Source organism: Silurus aristotelis (assembly GCF_946808225.1).
Source record: "Silurus aristotelis genome assembly, chromosome: 19".
Classification (NCBI taxonomy): Eukaryota; Metazoa; Chordata; class Actinopteri; order Siluriformes; family Siluridae; genus Silurus; species Silurus aristotelis.
In genome coordinates, this window is record NC_139592.1 from 13,611,907 (window position 1) to 13,627,607 (window position 15,701).

Here is a 15,701-nt window from a genome sequence, read left to right on the forward strand (position 1 = left end):
TAAGATAAAACAAGATTAACAGTAAGCTATAAATTGATTTTACAAATGATAAAAAAAATCAGATGAGATTTTATGCTAAGAAGGATTTCTCATTTATATTTCTTAATGAAATGGAAAAGACTGCAATGTGAGCTAGAGACAGAAACAATTAAATATTTTTAGATTCTTAGGGATGTGGCTTTCGACTGTGAAATTATGTAAATATCATTTATTTTCATTTTTTATTCAATTTTTATCATTCAATATTATTAATATCTAATGCTCTAATCATTTAGTAACAAGGTTTCCGACTGGCTGGTTTATCTAATGAGACATTGGGGCAACTGTTTTAGAGAAGTGGGTGGGAAGCAGATTTGTAATGAGTTTTAGCTCTTTTCCTTTAGAAATTTCCTTTGCAACATTTATTATTTCATACCATAATTATTCAGCTCTAATTCCATGTTCTTGAGCTACAATCACACATTCATTATAAAAATACAAAAGCCAAGCCAGTGTGGATAAAGGTAAAAAATACCCTTGTAAAGTTAAATTAAATGACCCAGGGGCTTTGATTCCTTTTGTTAAATTAACTATTAAAAAGATTTTTATTTGTATAGCACTGTTTATAATTAATATTGTCACAAATCAACTTTTTATCATTCTCTACAGGAATACATAAATACCAGATAGATATTTGAATTGTGCAAACAACCCCCAATAATTTGCGGTTCAGAACTCACGGCTCGGAAAATCTGAAGGTTCTCATTTGGAACCTAACTAACAGCTAGTTGAAGATTTTCTTAATATTTGTGGGAATCCGCAGTGATTTAAAAATGCATTCTCTAGGGTTCCATAGGGGCTGCAGGGGTGCATCCAAAATTTGTGAATTTTGGGAACTTAGAACATAACCCAAGAACGTAAGTTTTTGGGGACCACCGTATAAACATTTTCACAAGTAAGCGGCCACTTACCCGCTGCCGCAAAGTGGCTCCCAACGTTTTAGTAGGTAATATCAGGGCCTTAAGCGATGATGCTATACCGGAGGCTATACTGAAGGTTACTGAAAAATTGCAAAAAAATTAAAATAAAAATTTTTCTTATAGACACAGGCTTTAACTTTTATTCTAATGAGGCCTATAAAATGTATTTTACAGTTAAAGGGTTCACTGCAATTGCATATATTTTGAAGAAAACTGGCACTTTGGGGAGCATTTTTGGTTCCAGAAACATGTTGTGAGTGATGACTTCATCTCCTATGGGTCGACCTTCGAGGTCTGGAACATGCCTGGGTTCCAAGAAGTTGTAGTGTAAATGAATGTGTCTGCCCAGGTCATAGTTTATAAGGTTCCCTGTAGCATTGCACTGACAGACTTAGTGTCTTAATGATGCAATTCTACAAACCACAAATGTTAAGGTGCGAACATTACATTTCAAAACAATGTGGTGATTGTTCAGATTATTATTTAAGTAATTTTGTGCAATTCTACTGTTAAACAGGTGTCTAAAAATGTGCAGCTTAGGCAATGTTTACACCTTAACGTTAGTGGGTTATTGGCTTGATGAAAATTGAGGGTAGAACACTGTAGAACATTGGCACTTGGTTTCTCTTCAAAGTAACCATGTAAAGCATTCAAAAGGTAAAACCACAGATAAAAATTATTTCAAATGCACTAGTGACACATGAAGGTGAAGACGGATACACTTACAGGTAAAGTAGTTTCCAATAAAAACAGAAACAAATCCAAAAATAGTAGTCATATCAGGCAAACAGCAACCAGTTTTAACTAAGCAGGGCAAATGCAAAATAAGGAAAACAGTACATTTCAAACTAAATGATCAATCAGTAACTAATCCTGGTACAATCTGATATACAGGGATAAAACTAAGCATATCCTTCACAATGTGTAGTGAACGAGTGTTTCTCTTGAAGAGTCCTTGTATGGGTGTGAGTGATTGAGCACAGGTGTCACAGGTGTGTTTAATCAGTAGCTCAGTGACTGTGGAAGTATGTGTTTGTTTGTGTGTGTGTGTGTGTGTGTGTGTGTGTGTGTCGTCTGAGGAAAATAAGAAATATACTCAAAAGAATTCTTGGCTTACTGTGACATGACATTGGGAAAATAAGGATGTCTACAGTACAGTAGGTTGTGCTTTATGACAATCATAAACTGTTCCACAATCTCAGAGCTGCTACAGAAAAGGCCTGGTCAAATTTGAAGTCAAGAGAACAAGTAAAAGTTGTTCCTTTGATTATCCAAAAACCTCTGGAGGTTTCTTGAAGGCAAAAGAGATCAGAGTTATACCTCAGTGCCCAGCCAAGCAGAGATATAGCAGTCTATAATGAAGTCCTTATAGATCGAAAGTAAACAATGGTGTATAAGGCAAAATGTTGGTATTAGAGGTTCTGTAGATGGGTAAATCATCATGCAAGGTATTCATTCAGAATTTTTGTTTTTCTTTTGCAGTAACTCCTGTCATAGGGCACAGATAGACTCAAATCATACCAGAAATGTCCTCCAACATTACAGTCACTGCTTTTTTCCCCTATTCATTTGTTGCCTGTGTCTAGTATCTTATTTTTATACAGTGGCACAATTGTTTGTAATTACTATGTTTTGTGTGTACACACTTTAAATGCTGAAAGACTAGCAGTGCATTTTAGATATGCCTCAAATACTGTGTACAATAGATTTTTTTCCCGCCACAAAATAAATAAGGTAAAAGGTAAACATATAAAAGATTATAATTTAAAAAATTTAATGTATTAATCAAATAATATGAGCAAGAAGAACATGTTAACAAAAGAAGCAGTTGAAAAAAACTTGAATAAAATTTGTATTGAAAACACTGCACTCAAAGAGAGATTGTGAATCCAAGTAAATGACAGCTGTGTTTGACCTGTACTTTTTCAATAGCTGAAAGGCTTTCAAATATTTGAATACTTACAATAAGCCAATTTTCCTCCCTTTTTATTTACATGTCTTCCTCCTGTGCACATTTCTGGGTTATACTCTATAGCTATTCATTAAATTTTACGTGAGGTGTCAGGGTTTATGATTGTTTACATTTTATATATGTAATTATGGCATTTTTTAAACAAAAAATTTACTGATCTCCACAGTTATTCATTTTTTACAAGTTATAAAATTTCAATAAAAATGTGCATAGAATAAGGTGCAAAGCATTGATTATCCACTCAAGAGAAGCAGCCTAAAATATAACATAATCAAACATTTTATGGCATAGAGAACATTAGTACATTCTATGAAAGATTAATTTCATCACAGCCATTTTTTACTTTATCCAAGACTAGACGTAATATTTGTCTTAAAGTTCAAGGAGGCATGATTTGCAGCACTGTGGCTTGCTAATATCTCATTTCTCATTTTGCACCTCATTTATCTTTAGCTTCTAGTCTGTTTGCTGTTTCACAAGACTACGCTTTAACAGAATACAATATATTCTAATTAATAAGTTCTTATTAGTTACAGTTACGTAAAGGTTCTGATGTATGTGCTATACAATGCTGTGCAGCATTAAGCTGAAGTAGTTGCAATAAAGAAATATATTCTAAAAAAATATATATAAATATAAAAAAATTTGGGATATGCGTTGTGCTGACAAAAATGTTAAAAATGGGTTTTATGCAAATAAAACAAAGATTCTTTATGTGTTTGGGTATGTATACAGTAAATAGTACTACAATAGTCTTAGTCACAATAGTTTTGTGTTTGAATAAGTTTATTGCTTCAAATATCCAAATCCAGGTTAATCATCCCTACCCGACCAACATAAGGATGTTATAAATGCATTGCAATAAAAAAAAATGTGGTTAAGCGTTATATTTATAAAATCCAGGCCTTAGTGTTCACCATACAAGTGAACTCAAAATAGGACTAGTTTCTCTTTCTCAAAATCTTTTGCATTGATGCGATCTCAGACTACTACCATGAGTCTTTTACCACAGTGATACAGCTGGGTAACCCTAAAGTTTAAAAAACAAATTTCAAGTCAAATCCCCAAATCATTATTTAATGCTAAACCATCAAAATTAACTCAATTTATTCCAGAGAGCTATGACTGCTAAGGTCATGTGATTGCTAGTGTTAAAAGAAACAGTCATACATTACATATACATACTGTATACTAATATCATACAGTATTTATAATTCCTGTCACTAACTCAAACTAATTTTTACTTTAATTAAAGTATTATTCTGTAGTAACATTATAAAGCCACTCATATGGCTTTATATGGCCTCAGAGTCACATGTTCTTCTTGAACATCCAATTCAGATTTAGTGCCTTTATTGCTGTTAATATAGCCTAATTTTCTGTGAAGTCTTTACCTTAACAAGAGTTTGGAGCAAGAATGCAGAAATTTGCCCATTTTGCCACATGGCATTCGGTCCAACCTTAAGCTTAAGCTAAAGAGAAATTATATTTGCATCTTTGCTCTAAAATAGCATTCAACTTGTCACATATATTAACATATATAAGATTATTTCCATTCTTTATTCTGCTATTCCATAATCTGATGTATAGACAAAAGTATCCAATATTTCATAAAGTGCTCAAGATAAGATTTGGAAATCAGAACCTCCTTATGTGGATGCATATTATGTATGTATTGTATTGAGGTGCCTGCTAGCTCACTATCAAGTAGCTGATGACAATAATGGCTAATGAAGTGCAGTCCTCAAAATCTGCTGTACTTGCAGTTCTCATATTTTATTATGAGCCCAGTGTCAAAGACATTACCAGATTGCCATCAGTGTGTTTGCCGTCTTTTAATTTTGTGGAACATACAGTACATATGAACCTGAAAGGTTTATCTTAAAAAAGGTGTTGCTGAAACGGTGCTACAGGTTTTTTTTTTTATTGTATTTTTTTTTTATGTCAGACAATATTTTTACAGACCGGCCAATAAGGAGTGGTGGATAAATAAAACAAAATAAAATTATACGACCGGCATAAAAACTGGTATTTTCTAAATATAATAATAATTGTGAATCCATTGTGTTGTTTTTTTTGTTCATTTTGCTAGCTTGGGGGTTTCAATTTAGCGGTAATGTATTATACAGTGGGTACGGAAAGTATTTAGACCCCCTTCAAGTTTTCAATCTTTGTTATATTGCAGCCATTTGCTAAAATAATTTAAGTTAATTTTTCTTCCTCATTAATGTACACAAAGCACCCCATATTGACAAAAAAACACATAATTGTTGACATTGTTGCAGATTTATTAAAGAAAAATTGAAATATCACATGGTCCTAAGTATTCAGACCCTTTGCTCAGTATTTAGTAGAAGCACCCTATTGAGCTAATACAGCCATGAGTCTTTTTGGGAAAGATGCAACACATTCACACCTGGCTTTGGGGATCCTCTGCCATTCCTCTGCAGATCCTCTCCAGTTCTGTCAAGTTGGATGGTAAACGTTGGTGGACAGCCATTTTTAGGTCTCTCCAGAGACGCTCAATTGGGTTTAATTCAGCGCTCTGGCTGGGCCATTCAAGAACAGTCATGGAGTTGTTGTGAAGCCACTCCTTCGTTATTTTAGCTGTGTGCTTAGGGTCATTGTCTTGTTGGAAGGTAAACCTTCGGCCCAGTCTGAGGTCCAGAGCACTCTAGAGAAGGTTTTCATCCAGGATATTCCTGTACTTGGCCGCATTCATCTTTCCCTCGATTGCAACCAGTCGTCCTGTCCCTGCAGCTGCTAAACACCATCACAGCATGATGGGTGGCAGCATCATGCTGTGGGGGTGTTTATGCTTTATGCTTCAATGTTGGGACTGTATTGGACAGGTGATGAGCAGTGCCTGGTTTTCTCCACACATACCGCTTAGAATTAAAGCCAAAAGTTCTATCTTGGTCTCATCAGACCAGAGAATCTTATTTCTCACCATCTTGGAGTCCTTCAGGTGTTTTTTAGGAAACTCCATGCGGGCTTTTATGTGTCTTGCTCTGAGGAAAGGCTTCCGTTGGGCCACTCCGCCATAAAGCCCCGACTGGTGGAGGGCTGCAGTGATGGTTGACTTTCTACAACTTTCTCCCATCTCCCGACTGCATCTCTGGAGCTCAGCCACAGTGATCTTTGGGTTCTTCTTTACCTTTCTCACCAAGGCTCTTCTCCCCCGATAGCTCAGTTTGGCCAAATGGGCAGCTCTAGGAAGGGTTCTGGTCGTCCCTAACGTCTTCCATTTAAGGATTATGGAGGCCTCTGTGCTCTTAGGAACCAGCAAAAAGTGCAGCAAAAAATTTTGTAACCTTGGCCAGATCTGTGCCTTGCCACAATTATGTCTCCGAGCTCTTCAGGCAGTTCCTTTGATCTCATTATTCTCATTTTCTCTGACATGCATTTTGATCTGTAAGGTCTTATATAGACAGGTGTGTGGCTTTCCTAATCAAGTCCAATCAGTATAATCAAACACAGCTGGACTCAAATGAAGGTGTAGAACCATCTCAAGGGTGATCAGAAGAAATGGATAGCACCTGAGTTAAATATATAAGTGTCACAGCAAAGGGTCTGAATAATTAGGACCATGTGATATTTCAGTTTTTCTTTTTTAATAAATCTGCATCATGTCAACAATTTTGTGTTTTTCTTTCAATATCGGGTGCTATGTGTACATTAATGAGGAAAAGAAATTAACTTAAATGAGGCAGCCCCTTTAAGAAGGTAGCGGATGTAGGTAAGACTTATGACCGAGGCAAGCATCTCGACATGAATCAAGAGTGAATCATAGACAGATGTGGTGTAGAGAATCCGGTTAATTTCCAAAATAAAACATCATTCAAAATCAGATAATACATATAACGGAAATATTGTAAGTTATGTATTCTTTCTGTGTGGCCCGGGTACCAATTGACCCACGGACCGGTGCTGGTCCATGGCCCAGGGGTTGGGGACTACTGCTGTATCTTACTAGATTGTAGACTTAATGCTTTGCATGCGGCAATGGCATCTGCACATAAAGTCATTTGAATGGAATCAAAGTCTCAGTTCTTAAATTATATGCAACCATTAAACAAAACAAAGTAAACAAATAAGCATCAATCTTGAGGAAAGCCTTATGTCTTCTGTAGTTTTCCAGATAAAGCATCATTAACCTTTGTGACAATTCCAGTCTACCTCCTTTAGTGATCTTGTGAAATAGACCAAAGCAATTATAAGGCAATTTGTGACTATACTTATTTCTGCTAAATTTTATTGCATTGTCATGCTTTTATTCAGTCAGTATTTGCATGATTTTTCCATTTTGTTATTCAAACAGTAATACAAAATAGTCAATTTGTTTCTTTTATATTTAAAACAAAAATGGTTTTGCACATCAAATAAGTGTAAGCACTTTAGTGGAGCTCACCTTTAGTAAGGATCACATTCTTTTCATTAAAGTCCAGTCAAGTCAAGTTTATTTCTATAGCGCTTTTCACAACAGATATTTTCTCGAAGCAGCTTTACAAAATTTAACAGTTAAGGTGAACAAGGTGTATTTATCCCTGATAAGCAAGCCATGGCAACTGTGGTAAGGAAAAACTCCCTTAGATCTTATGAGGAAGAAACCTTGAGAGGAACCAAACTCAAAAGGGGAACCCAGCCTTGTTTGGGTGACATCAAGAGTGTGATTATAGTCTTTAAACAATACAGAACACTGGATAGTGAGAACTAAAATGGGAACTGGAGTGTAAGATTATGAGTAATGTCCTTTCTACAGTCTTATACAGTCTTTTGAGGTATGGAACCAGGATCTACTGAGCAACTCATAAAATAGCTCAACATTTGCGATCATTATAGATCCAACACCAGTTTCTCCACGCCAGGGCCTTTAAACACTCCAAGAGGTCCAATGTCCAAACTCCACATGAAGTGGTATCCAAATGGCGCTGGTACGTCTAGATGGTTCGGGATGTTTGTGGGGTCGGCATCTACTGCTTTAAAGGTCCACAATTTTCATGAGGTGGGACGTGACTGGCGCAACCTCAGGATGCCTCGAGATGGGTAAAGAGAGAGAAGCAGTGAAGAGGAATTATCGTAGATGCTGTTCATGATATTAACAAACAAGTTGATAATGTGAATGTGATCAAATGTACTGGAGCACAAGGTTATATGTGATGTGTGTTATGTGTAGGACTTGCTAAACATAAACGTCTTTAATCTGCACTTAAACTGGAAAAGTGTGTCTAAGCCCCAAACATTGTCAGGAAAACTATTCCAGAATTTAGGAGCTAAATGTGAGAATGCTCTACCACCTTTAGTTTACTTTGCTATTTTAGGTACTACTAAAAGTCCAGAGTTTTGAGATCTCAAGGAGCATGACGGATTGTAGCATGTTAAAAAAAACTGGAAAGATACATGGGATCTAAACCGTTTAGGGCTTTGTGAGTAAGTAGCAGTAGTTTGCAGTCAATTCGAAGCTTAACCAGTAGCCAGTGTAGGGATGAGATTGGGGTTATATGATCATATTTTCTCGACCTTGTGGCTGCTGCATTCTGGACTACTGTAGCTTGTTTAATAATGGAGGTCATGAACACATAGACAAGAGTTTTTGCATCAGATATAGACAACATGTTTCTTAGCTTAGCAATATTTCTAAGGTGGAAGAAGGCTGTTTTTGTAATATGGTTGATATAATTTTTAAAAGACAAGTTGCTGTCTCAAATAACTTCCTGGTCTTTTACTGTTGAACCAGTGTTTACAGAACATCCTTCTAAATGCAGGTTGAAATGCTGGAGCTTCTGTGTACTGGTTTTTGGGCTGATGAGCAAAATCTCTGTCCTATCAGAATTTAATAATAATAAGTTTATGTGTCATCCAATCTTTTAATTCTTTGACACACTTAGTTATCCGAGCCAATTGGGCTGTATTAAAAAAGGCTCTTTATACAAAAGGGAATTGTCAATTTTTGTAAGCAATGCCCATGGAATTCATGGTATAGGGAATAGTTCACACATTAAATCAGACAAATAGAATAGGATAACTAAGTGTTTTTTATTATTTTTGTCTGATTTAATATATATATATATATATATATATATATATATATATATATATATATATATATATATATATATATATATATATATATATTAGCTTTTTTTTTACTCCTGATTGCTAAGCTTTTTATCTTTTAAATAGCTTAGCAATCAGGGGTCAAAACATGCTAATGCTGCTTAGCAATTAACAAAGAAATAGACACATTAATGATTAAAAATTGGTATTCTCTAATTTTTTTATTTGTTATTGCAATGCTATGGCTACATCCCCAGAAACAACGGAACATGCTCTATTATAAGGCTGCAAAACTGAAAAAAAAAGAATTTTTTGTTGAACTATTACAGTTCCATAACCCTAATTATTTCACTCAAGGTCATTGGTCTTAACCAGACATTCTGTGAACACTTCTAGCAGCCTTCCTATTGAATGTGACTAAATAACCTAACAACCTTTAAAAACAAAATGTTTCAAAAGAGTCCACATCTTTTATTACATTTTCTTCTCTGTCCAATTAGGTGAATGCATTCCTTTCATTTGTTGTTCCAATGGGTCTGATCTCAGTGCTGAATGGAGTCATTGCCAATCAGCTTCTACGTATGTTTCGTGAGGCAGCTCAGGACAACCGAGTCTGCCTGGTTGGGGGTAATGCTACTACCCTCAGTGTTGCTGTGGAGCCTAACCGTGCCCAGTCTCTTCGCCATGGTGTTCTGGTATTGCGTAAGTAACAGTCAGATAACTTTGCAATGTACAAATTGCTTACACTTGAAAACATTACCACTATGTAAATAAGAATGTACAACTTCCATTTGTTCTTTATATTTTATTTGTCAGGGGCTAAATTATAACTGTGTGATCTTAACAATTTCCATAAACAAATAATTACAAATAATCTAATGACAAAAAAAATAAAATTTCACTTCTTTTCATTGTGGAATAGTGCATTTAGAATTCTTGGAAATGGCCTTATAAACTTCTGATAAGCAGGACACAAATGCTCCTCTAAAACCACAGTTGGTGTAATTTCTAATGAGCATAATGTAGCCATAAATTTTCAATGCAAAAAAATTATTGTCATTTAATTTTCAAAAGATTTGTATTTATAGAGGTACCTCCTGATCAGATTACCTGATCTTGTAAATTTCATTATCAACACCTGGCTGCTATTTACTCTGTAAATGTTTTTGGAAGAAGGAAGTGAAGGTTCTAGCAATGACTATATATTTTAGAAATCTGTTGCGTTTGTGTTGTTGTAATACTGTTTGTGTACAGTAGTTGGTGGGGACCACATCATTTATTAAGCTATAATAATATATTATAATAAGTAATATATAAATAAAAATGTAATTGACAGAGAACGTACTTTCTTTTCAGCATAACTGTATGAGGCAACAATATTACAAAAATTGCCTGAGTAATTTAGACAGTTTTCTTTCTAGCCACCACTATCTTTAATCAAGAATATTCATTATTTTATTAATTAGTGTTATACACACATGCACTTTCTGGACTGGTCTCTAACACTATTGAATTTTGTATATTCATGTCTTTGAAGGCAGGATATTTGGAGGTTTGATTGCAGGATGTGGTAGGGGAGGGAGGACTGCAGTTGTGAGGTCTGGCTATTTCAGTTTAACTTTATTTGTATAGTGCTTTTACAATAGACATTTTCACAAATATCCATATTAAGATTTCTATTTCTATTTCTATTGAGCAAGTCATTGGCCACAGTGGCAAGGAAAAATATTTTTGAGAAATCTTGAGATAACCAGGATTCCAAAAGCGAATGCATATTTTCTAGTTGACCCTAGATAGTGGAATTATTATTAATCACTACTATTTCACAATGATTAAATAGGGGACTATTTAAACACAAATGCATATGAAAGAATGCTCAGTATGGGCATTAGTCTTAGTAGCTACACCCTCAGGTCTTAGATACAAGTGTGTACAGTATAAATTGAGAGATTATTGATTCAAGTAAGGGTAAAACTTGGGGTTTTTTTTTGGAAGTGCAACCATTAGAGTTTCCACATGTAACCATCAACAGATGCAGAGGGAGAGTTGCACAAACACAAGTATCCATTTTCAAGCAGAGATATCAAGATGAATCAGACAGGTCCTGAGGGTAAAAGCAGTCACAGCAGTAGGAGTGGGTTACAATCAGGTACCAACATTACATCAGGCAACAGGAGTAAAGATATAGCTAGCACATAAGATGGAAAAAGAAAGACAGAGAGTGGGAAAGATTATTATATAAGCTTATAATAAAGTGGTTTACAGGGGTATGCAATGTGAGCATAGCTTAAAGGAAGATTCAAAAGGGAAGACATGCATTAGTGGGCCCAGTGGGACTTAAGGCATCTTGCCTCTTCACCATAAACAAACCTATGTGACCTATGTATTACATAGCCAAGGGCTTTGTGGGGAAAAAGCTCTGCTCTTAGCTGTAGATTTTATTATTATAGGCACTAATAAAGAACCTGCAAGATCGAAGCTGATATGGCAGATCATAAAACACCAAGATTCACTTAGGTAATGTTGGCAAGATTGCCACCATCTATCATGATGGGGTTAAAGGCGAAAGAAAATGCTTGTTTTTCTTTACACTATAGCAACTGTTTCATCTTTGCATGTACCTTTTGAAAACAGGCTCCTGAACCACCTGAGCACCCTGCCTTTTACTATCTGTATGGACCACTACTTCCATACAAAAAAAATTTTTTAAGTTGTGCTTCTTCAAAGGATCAGCAAAAATTTAATAAATAACAAATGATAGGTTCAGTTAAATACAAATGCAACACATTTTTTTTTATTGTAAAAGAGAATATTATGCAGCTATTACTCAGAAATGATCCATGAAATACATTAATTCTACATACAAAAAGGTAATTTCTCTCCCGATAACTGATTTTTCCTGAGATGCCCGGGTACCTACTGTAAGTCTCTACTGTGCGATCCGCTGCGCTGTGTCAACATCGTATAATCTCCATTTTATAGAAAAGGCTGCTGCTTTCAAGCTGTGCAGGTTTTACACAAGCTTTTAATATGGCAGGAGATTTATTTAATACCTTAGGGTTAACACCACTTACTGAGAAGAGGAGACTCAAGACCACTTAATCTAAACTGCTGCTTGGTTTTTAGAGGTAGATTATTATTTATCTTCAAATTTAAGGTTTGCTTTCTTTTAATGTTGTAATGTTTTCAGCTGTTTTATAAGAAAATAGATTTAACAGAAAAGCTGTGCACCAATTATTTAGGCTACTTTGTACATTTGGATGGATGCCTGTAAAGATCACATGGAACTTTGAAAAGAAGTCATTTTACCAAATGCAGCAGTAAATGCTGTCAGTCAGCCTAAAAAATTTTGATGGCCCAGTTTTCTCTCTTAACTTCTTTGAATAGGTCTATGATAGGTAAAAGTGAGATAATCAATCAATTTAAAATTAGTAGTACATTATAGTCCCATGTATAATTTCAGCCTCAGATGCATTTCTTGATGAAAAAAAAGTATATTACATAAGTAAAGGTAGGTGGGCATGAACTAATTTTATGAGTAATTTTGGTTTCATTAGGAAAATGTAAAAAAAAAAAAAAAAAAAAATGATTGAATTAAATAAAAATAAATGGCCACATTAAGTTTTTTTCCAGACACACACACACACACACACACACACACACACACACACACACACACACCTTTATTTATAAATCATATATTGAAATTCCATTATAATGTTATATATGTTAATTAATAAATAAAATGGGTTTTTTAAAAAAAAAAACAACAGAAATACATATTTGCCTCTTATTTGCTTCTTTTTCCTTGTGGGTCATTGAAAGCCAGTGGTGAAGTGCTGTGCAATTTCCAGACAAAAAATCTCCCAGACAATCACAGGCCATAGATCACACTGCAAAACAGATTTTCCAGCTTTGCTGTCTAGCAGATGCACTGATCCACAACATTGTAAATCTGAAAGTCATTGGCACTTTGCAATTACATCCAATCCATGGAGAAGTCTTGCCTTTTTGCAGGGTCACAACATACTAAAAATGTTTTAGGGTCACAGTGTTTATTCTCCTCTATTTACTGAATTTCTCCCTAAATTAAATTCAGCCTATATAAAAGCCAAGTAAAAGCCTGAGTCCTCTGATAGAACAGGGTAAGCCAAAGGCTCTCTGGAGAAGCATTTGCTTTCAGAGTTAAACTGGTTCCAATATAGGCACTTACTTTGAGTACTGAAAAGAGATTTCTACATCTGAGATCTCATACACTTGTTTAAAGGAAAGAAATAGCGAAAAGTCGGTCATACTGGGAATTAATGCTGAGGTAGTTGCATAGTTCAGCAATATTTTTGGCACAAAGTGAAATGATCTACACAAGTACACAAATTAATAGAGGGAGAGAACAACAGAGAGAGAGAGAGAGAGAGAGAGAGAGAGAGAGAGAGAGAGAGAGAAAGAGAGAAATAAAGAAAGCAGTCTCAAGTCCAATTCATATGCTAATAAGGTTAAAGAACCACAATCCATTCCATTTAGATTCGATATTCTTGTTATATTTCAACAGAAAGCTAATTTATAAGTGCTTTATGAATTATTCATGTGATGTTTATTTGTTTAATGCCAAGTAACTTTCTGAATAAATGTGAATCAGAAGTACACAAAAGGACAAGATCAGTTTAAATGGATATAATGCTCAACCGCACTGTAATCATTCTTTAGATTTCGACACTAACCACACGACATGAAGACACTGGTCTCATTTTGATATCACTGACAATGAAGTCACAGTGACCACTCAGCTAACAGAGCATAAGAACAAATTTATTTTGCATAATCCCCTGAGAACAAATATTTAAAAGCTGAAATGCTCTAAATTAATGTGGAGGGGTTAGTTAGGTTTCACATTTTTGATCTGTGCAGTTAGGTAAGTATACAGTCGAACCCACTTATCTCGACCTCGGTTAACTCGCCAACCCTATCAAGTCGACGTTTTTGAAGTGGGACCGGCAAATTCTCGCTTTTTTTTTCCTCCTTTTTTTAATCGGTTATGTCGATTTTTTTAAGTCGCCGAACCCTAATATCTCGAGGCAGGAATCCCCCTGCCACACCCCCTTCGGCGGCGGCATTCACCGAAGCACCCTGCTTCTTCTCCCATGCGCTCCTCGCAGTCATGCTGTTCACACACACCTGACTCTTATTCACTCACTCATCCCATCTCCTATTTAAGCCCCTCACCTCCACACACCCGCGGTCCGTCATTGTTTGTGCATGATCGTATGTGTTGGTTCATGTCGGTTCATGGCGGTCTGTGTGATCGCGTATACGTATCCCGCTACGTACCCTTGTTCTCGGACTCCGCATTCTCTCAGCGGCACCCCGGATTACCCTGATCCTGCTGTATTCCATGTTCACACTGTCTGCACCACGTTGCTGCCCAGTGTGGCGCTTTATATAGCTTGAAATTTCAAGCACGTTAATATATTGCCACCATATTGGTTTTCGTTTATCTCGATCATCGGTTATCTCGACGCTTTTTGGCGTCCCCTAGGCCGGCGACATAACCAGGTTCCACTGTATAACATATCTTGGGTTAGTATAAATCATGTCATAAATCAGCTAGATAGTTCACATTATTACACTGGTGCTAGAGTTCAGTCAATAACTTTCGATTTCTACAATAATAAATGCTAACTACATGCTACAACCTAGCCAATTAAGCAAAGTGTCAAAGCATTTTATTTCTTTGCTCCACATTTGTTATCTACATTTGCAGTTACTTGCTGCAAATGATTGCAACCAATAGATAATGATTATAGGGGGTCTGTGAGGTTTTTTAGTAGAATGAGTTTTAATCTTATCATGCGATCAAGTCTTTAATAGCTGGAAGGCCAAGACCCCACATTTTAATAATAATCTTCCTGAGTTTGTCCATGCTATTCGTTAAAATCACTCTGTCTAACAATCAGCTCTGGAGGAGACGGAACAAGACAGATGAAGCAGAGGAGGCCTCGTTCATACACCAACAGCTTCAAACTTCAGTCCGACAACATGGTTACCAGTGGATGCACCAAAAATGTTGGATGTATGATAAATAAAGAATTGCAAGGAAAAAAAGTCAGAATTGAAAGGAATGATTATGAAAAATTAATTTGGAATTGCGAAAAAAACCCGTAATTAGGCAAACTTTTCATGTGGCAGAAACGGGCTTCCATAGGATTCAGGCCAAAAAATGGGACAGAGAGATTCCAAAGTTTGGGATCATTTCAAACTAAATCTGAAAGTTATATTTATATTTTTATTTATGATTTTTTTTATTATTGATATATTTGTATTTACATTTTGATGTAATATTTCAATTAAATGCACTAAATGGGTTTAGTTTTTACAGATATTCTTGTATGCAATTTTGGCAATTAAAATGTTAATTTCCTAAAAAAAAAAAAAAAAAAAAAAAAAAAAAGGAAACAAATTACTTGTTCATTTTAAAAGACCAGTTTTATTTTCTCTTGTATATTTAGGATTGCTCTTTAATAAAGAAAAAGTACTTCTTATCCAATTACTTGATTAATCGATGGACTAATCAGTAGAATACTATAGATTACTAAAATAATCGATAGCTACAGCCCTAGTTTACTGTGCATTTGACAAAGCAGGTTAATGCTGTTCATCTAATTTAGCTAGTCAGTCAGATTATCCATAATTAACAAGCAAACCTCTGCTAATACACC

General features: G+C 35.4%; 1 protein-coding gene and 1 long non-coding RNA gene across 3 annotated transcripts in view; both read left to right on the plus strand.

The window, feature by feature from the left end:
• The window catches only part of ntsr1 (neurotensin receptor 1 (high affinity)), a 31,482-nt gene that overhangs the window by 5,373 nt on the left and 10,408 nt on the right, over positions 1-15,701 (plus strand). For both annotated transcript variants that reach the window (XM_083570220.1, XM_083570221.1), the window contains exon 2: positions 9,489-9,690. In XM_083570220.1, the coding sequence (XP_083426346.1) occupies positions 9,489-9,690 (202 nt within the window). The remainder of the gene's footprint in view (positions 1-9,488; positions 9,691-15,701) is intronic.
• On the plus strand, positions 11,198-15,447 carry LOC310741897. Its single transcript, XR_014538090.1, has 3 exons — positions 11,198-12,480; positions 12,762-13,897; positions 14,539-15,447. It is a non-coding gene; the product is annotated as an uncharacterized lncRNA (long non-coding RNA).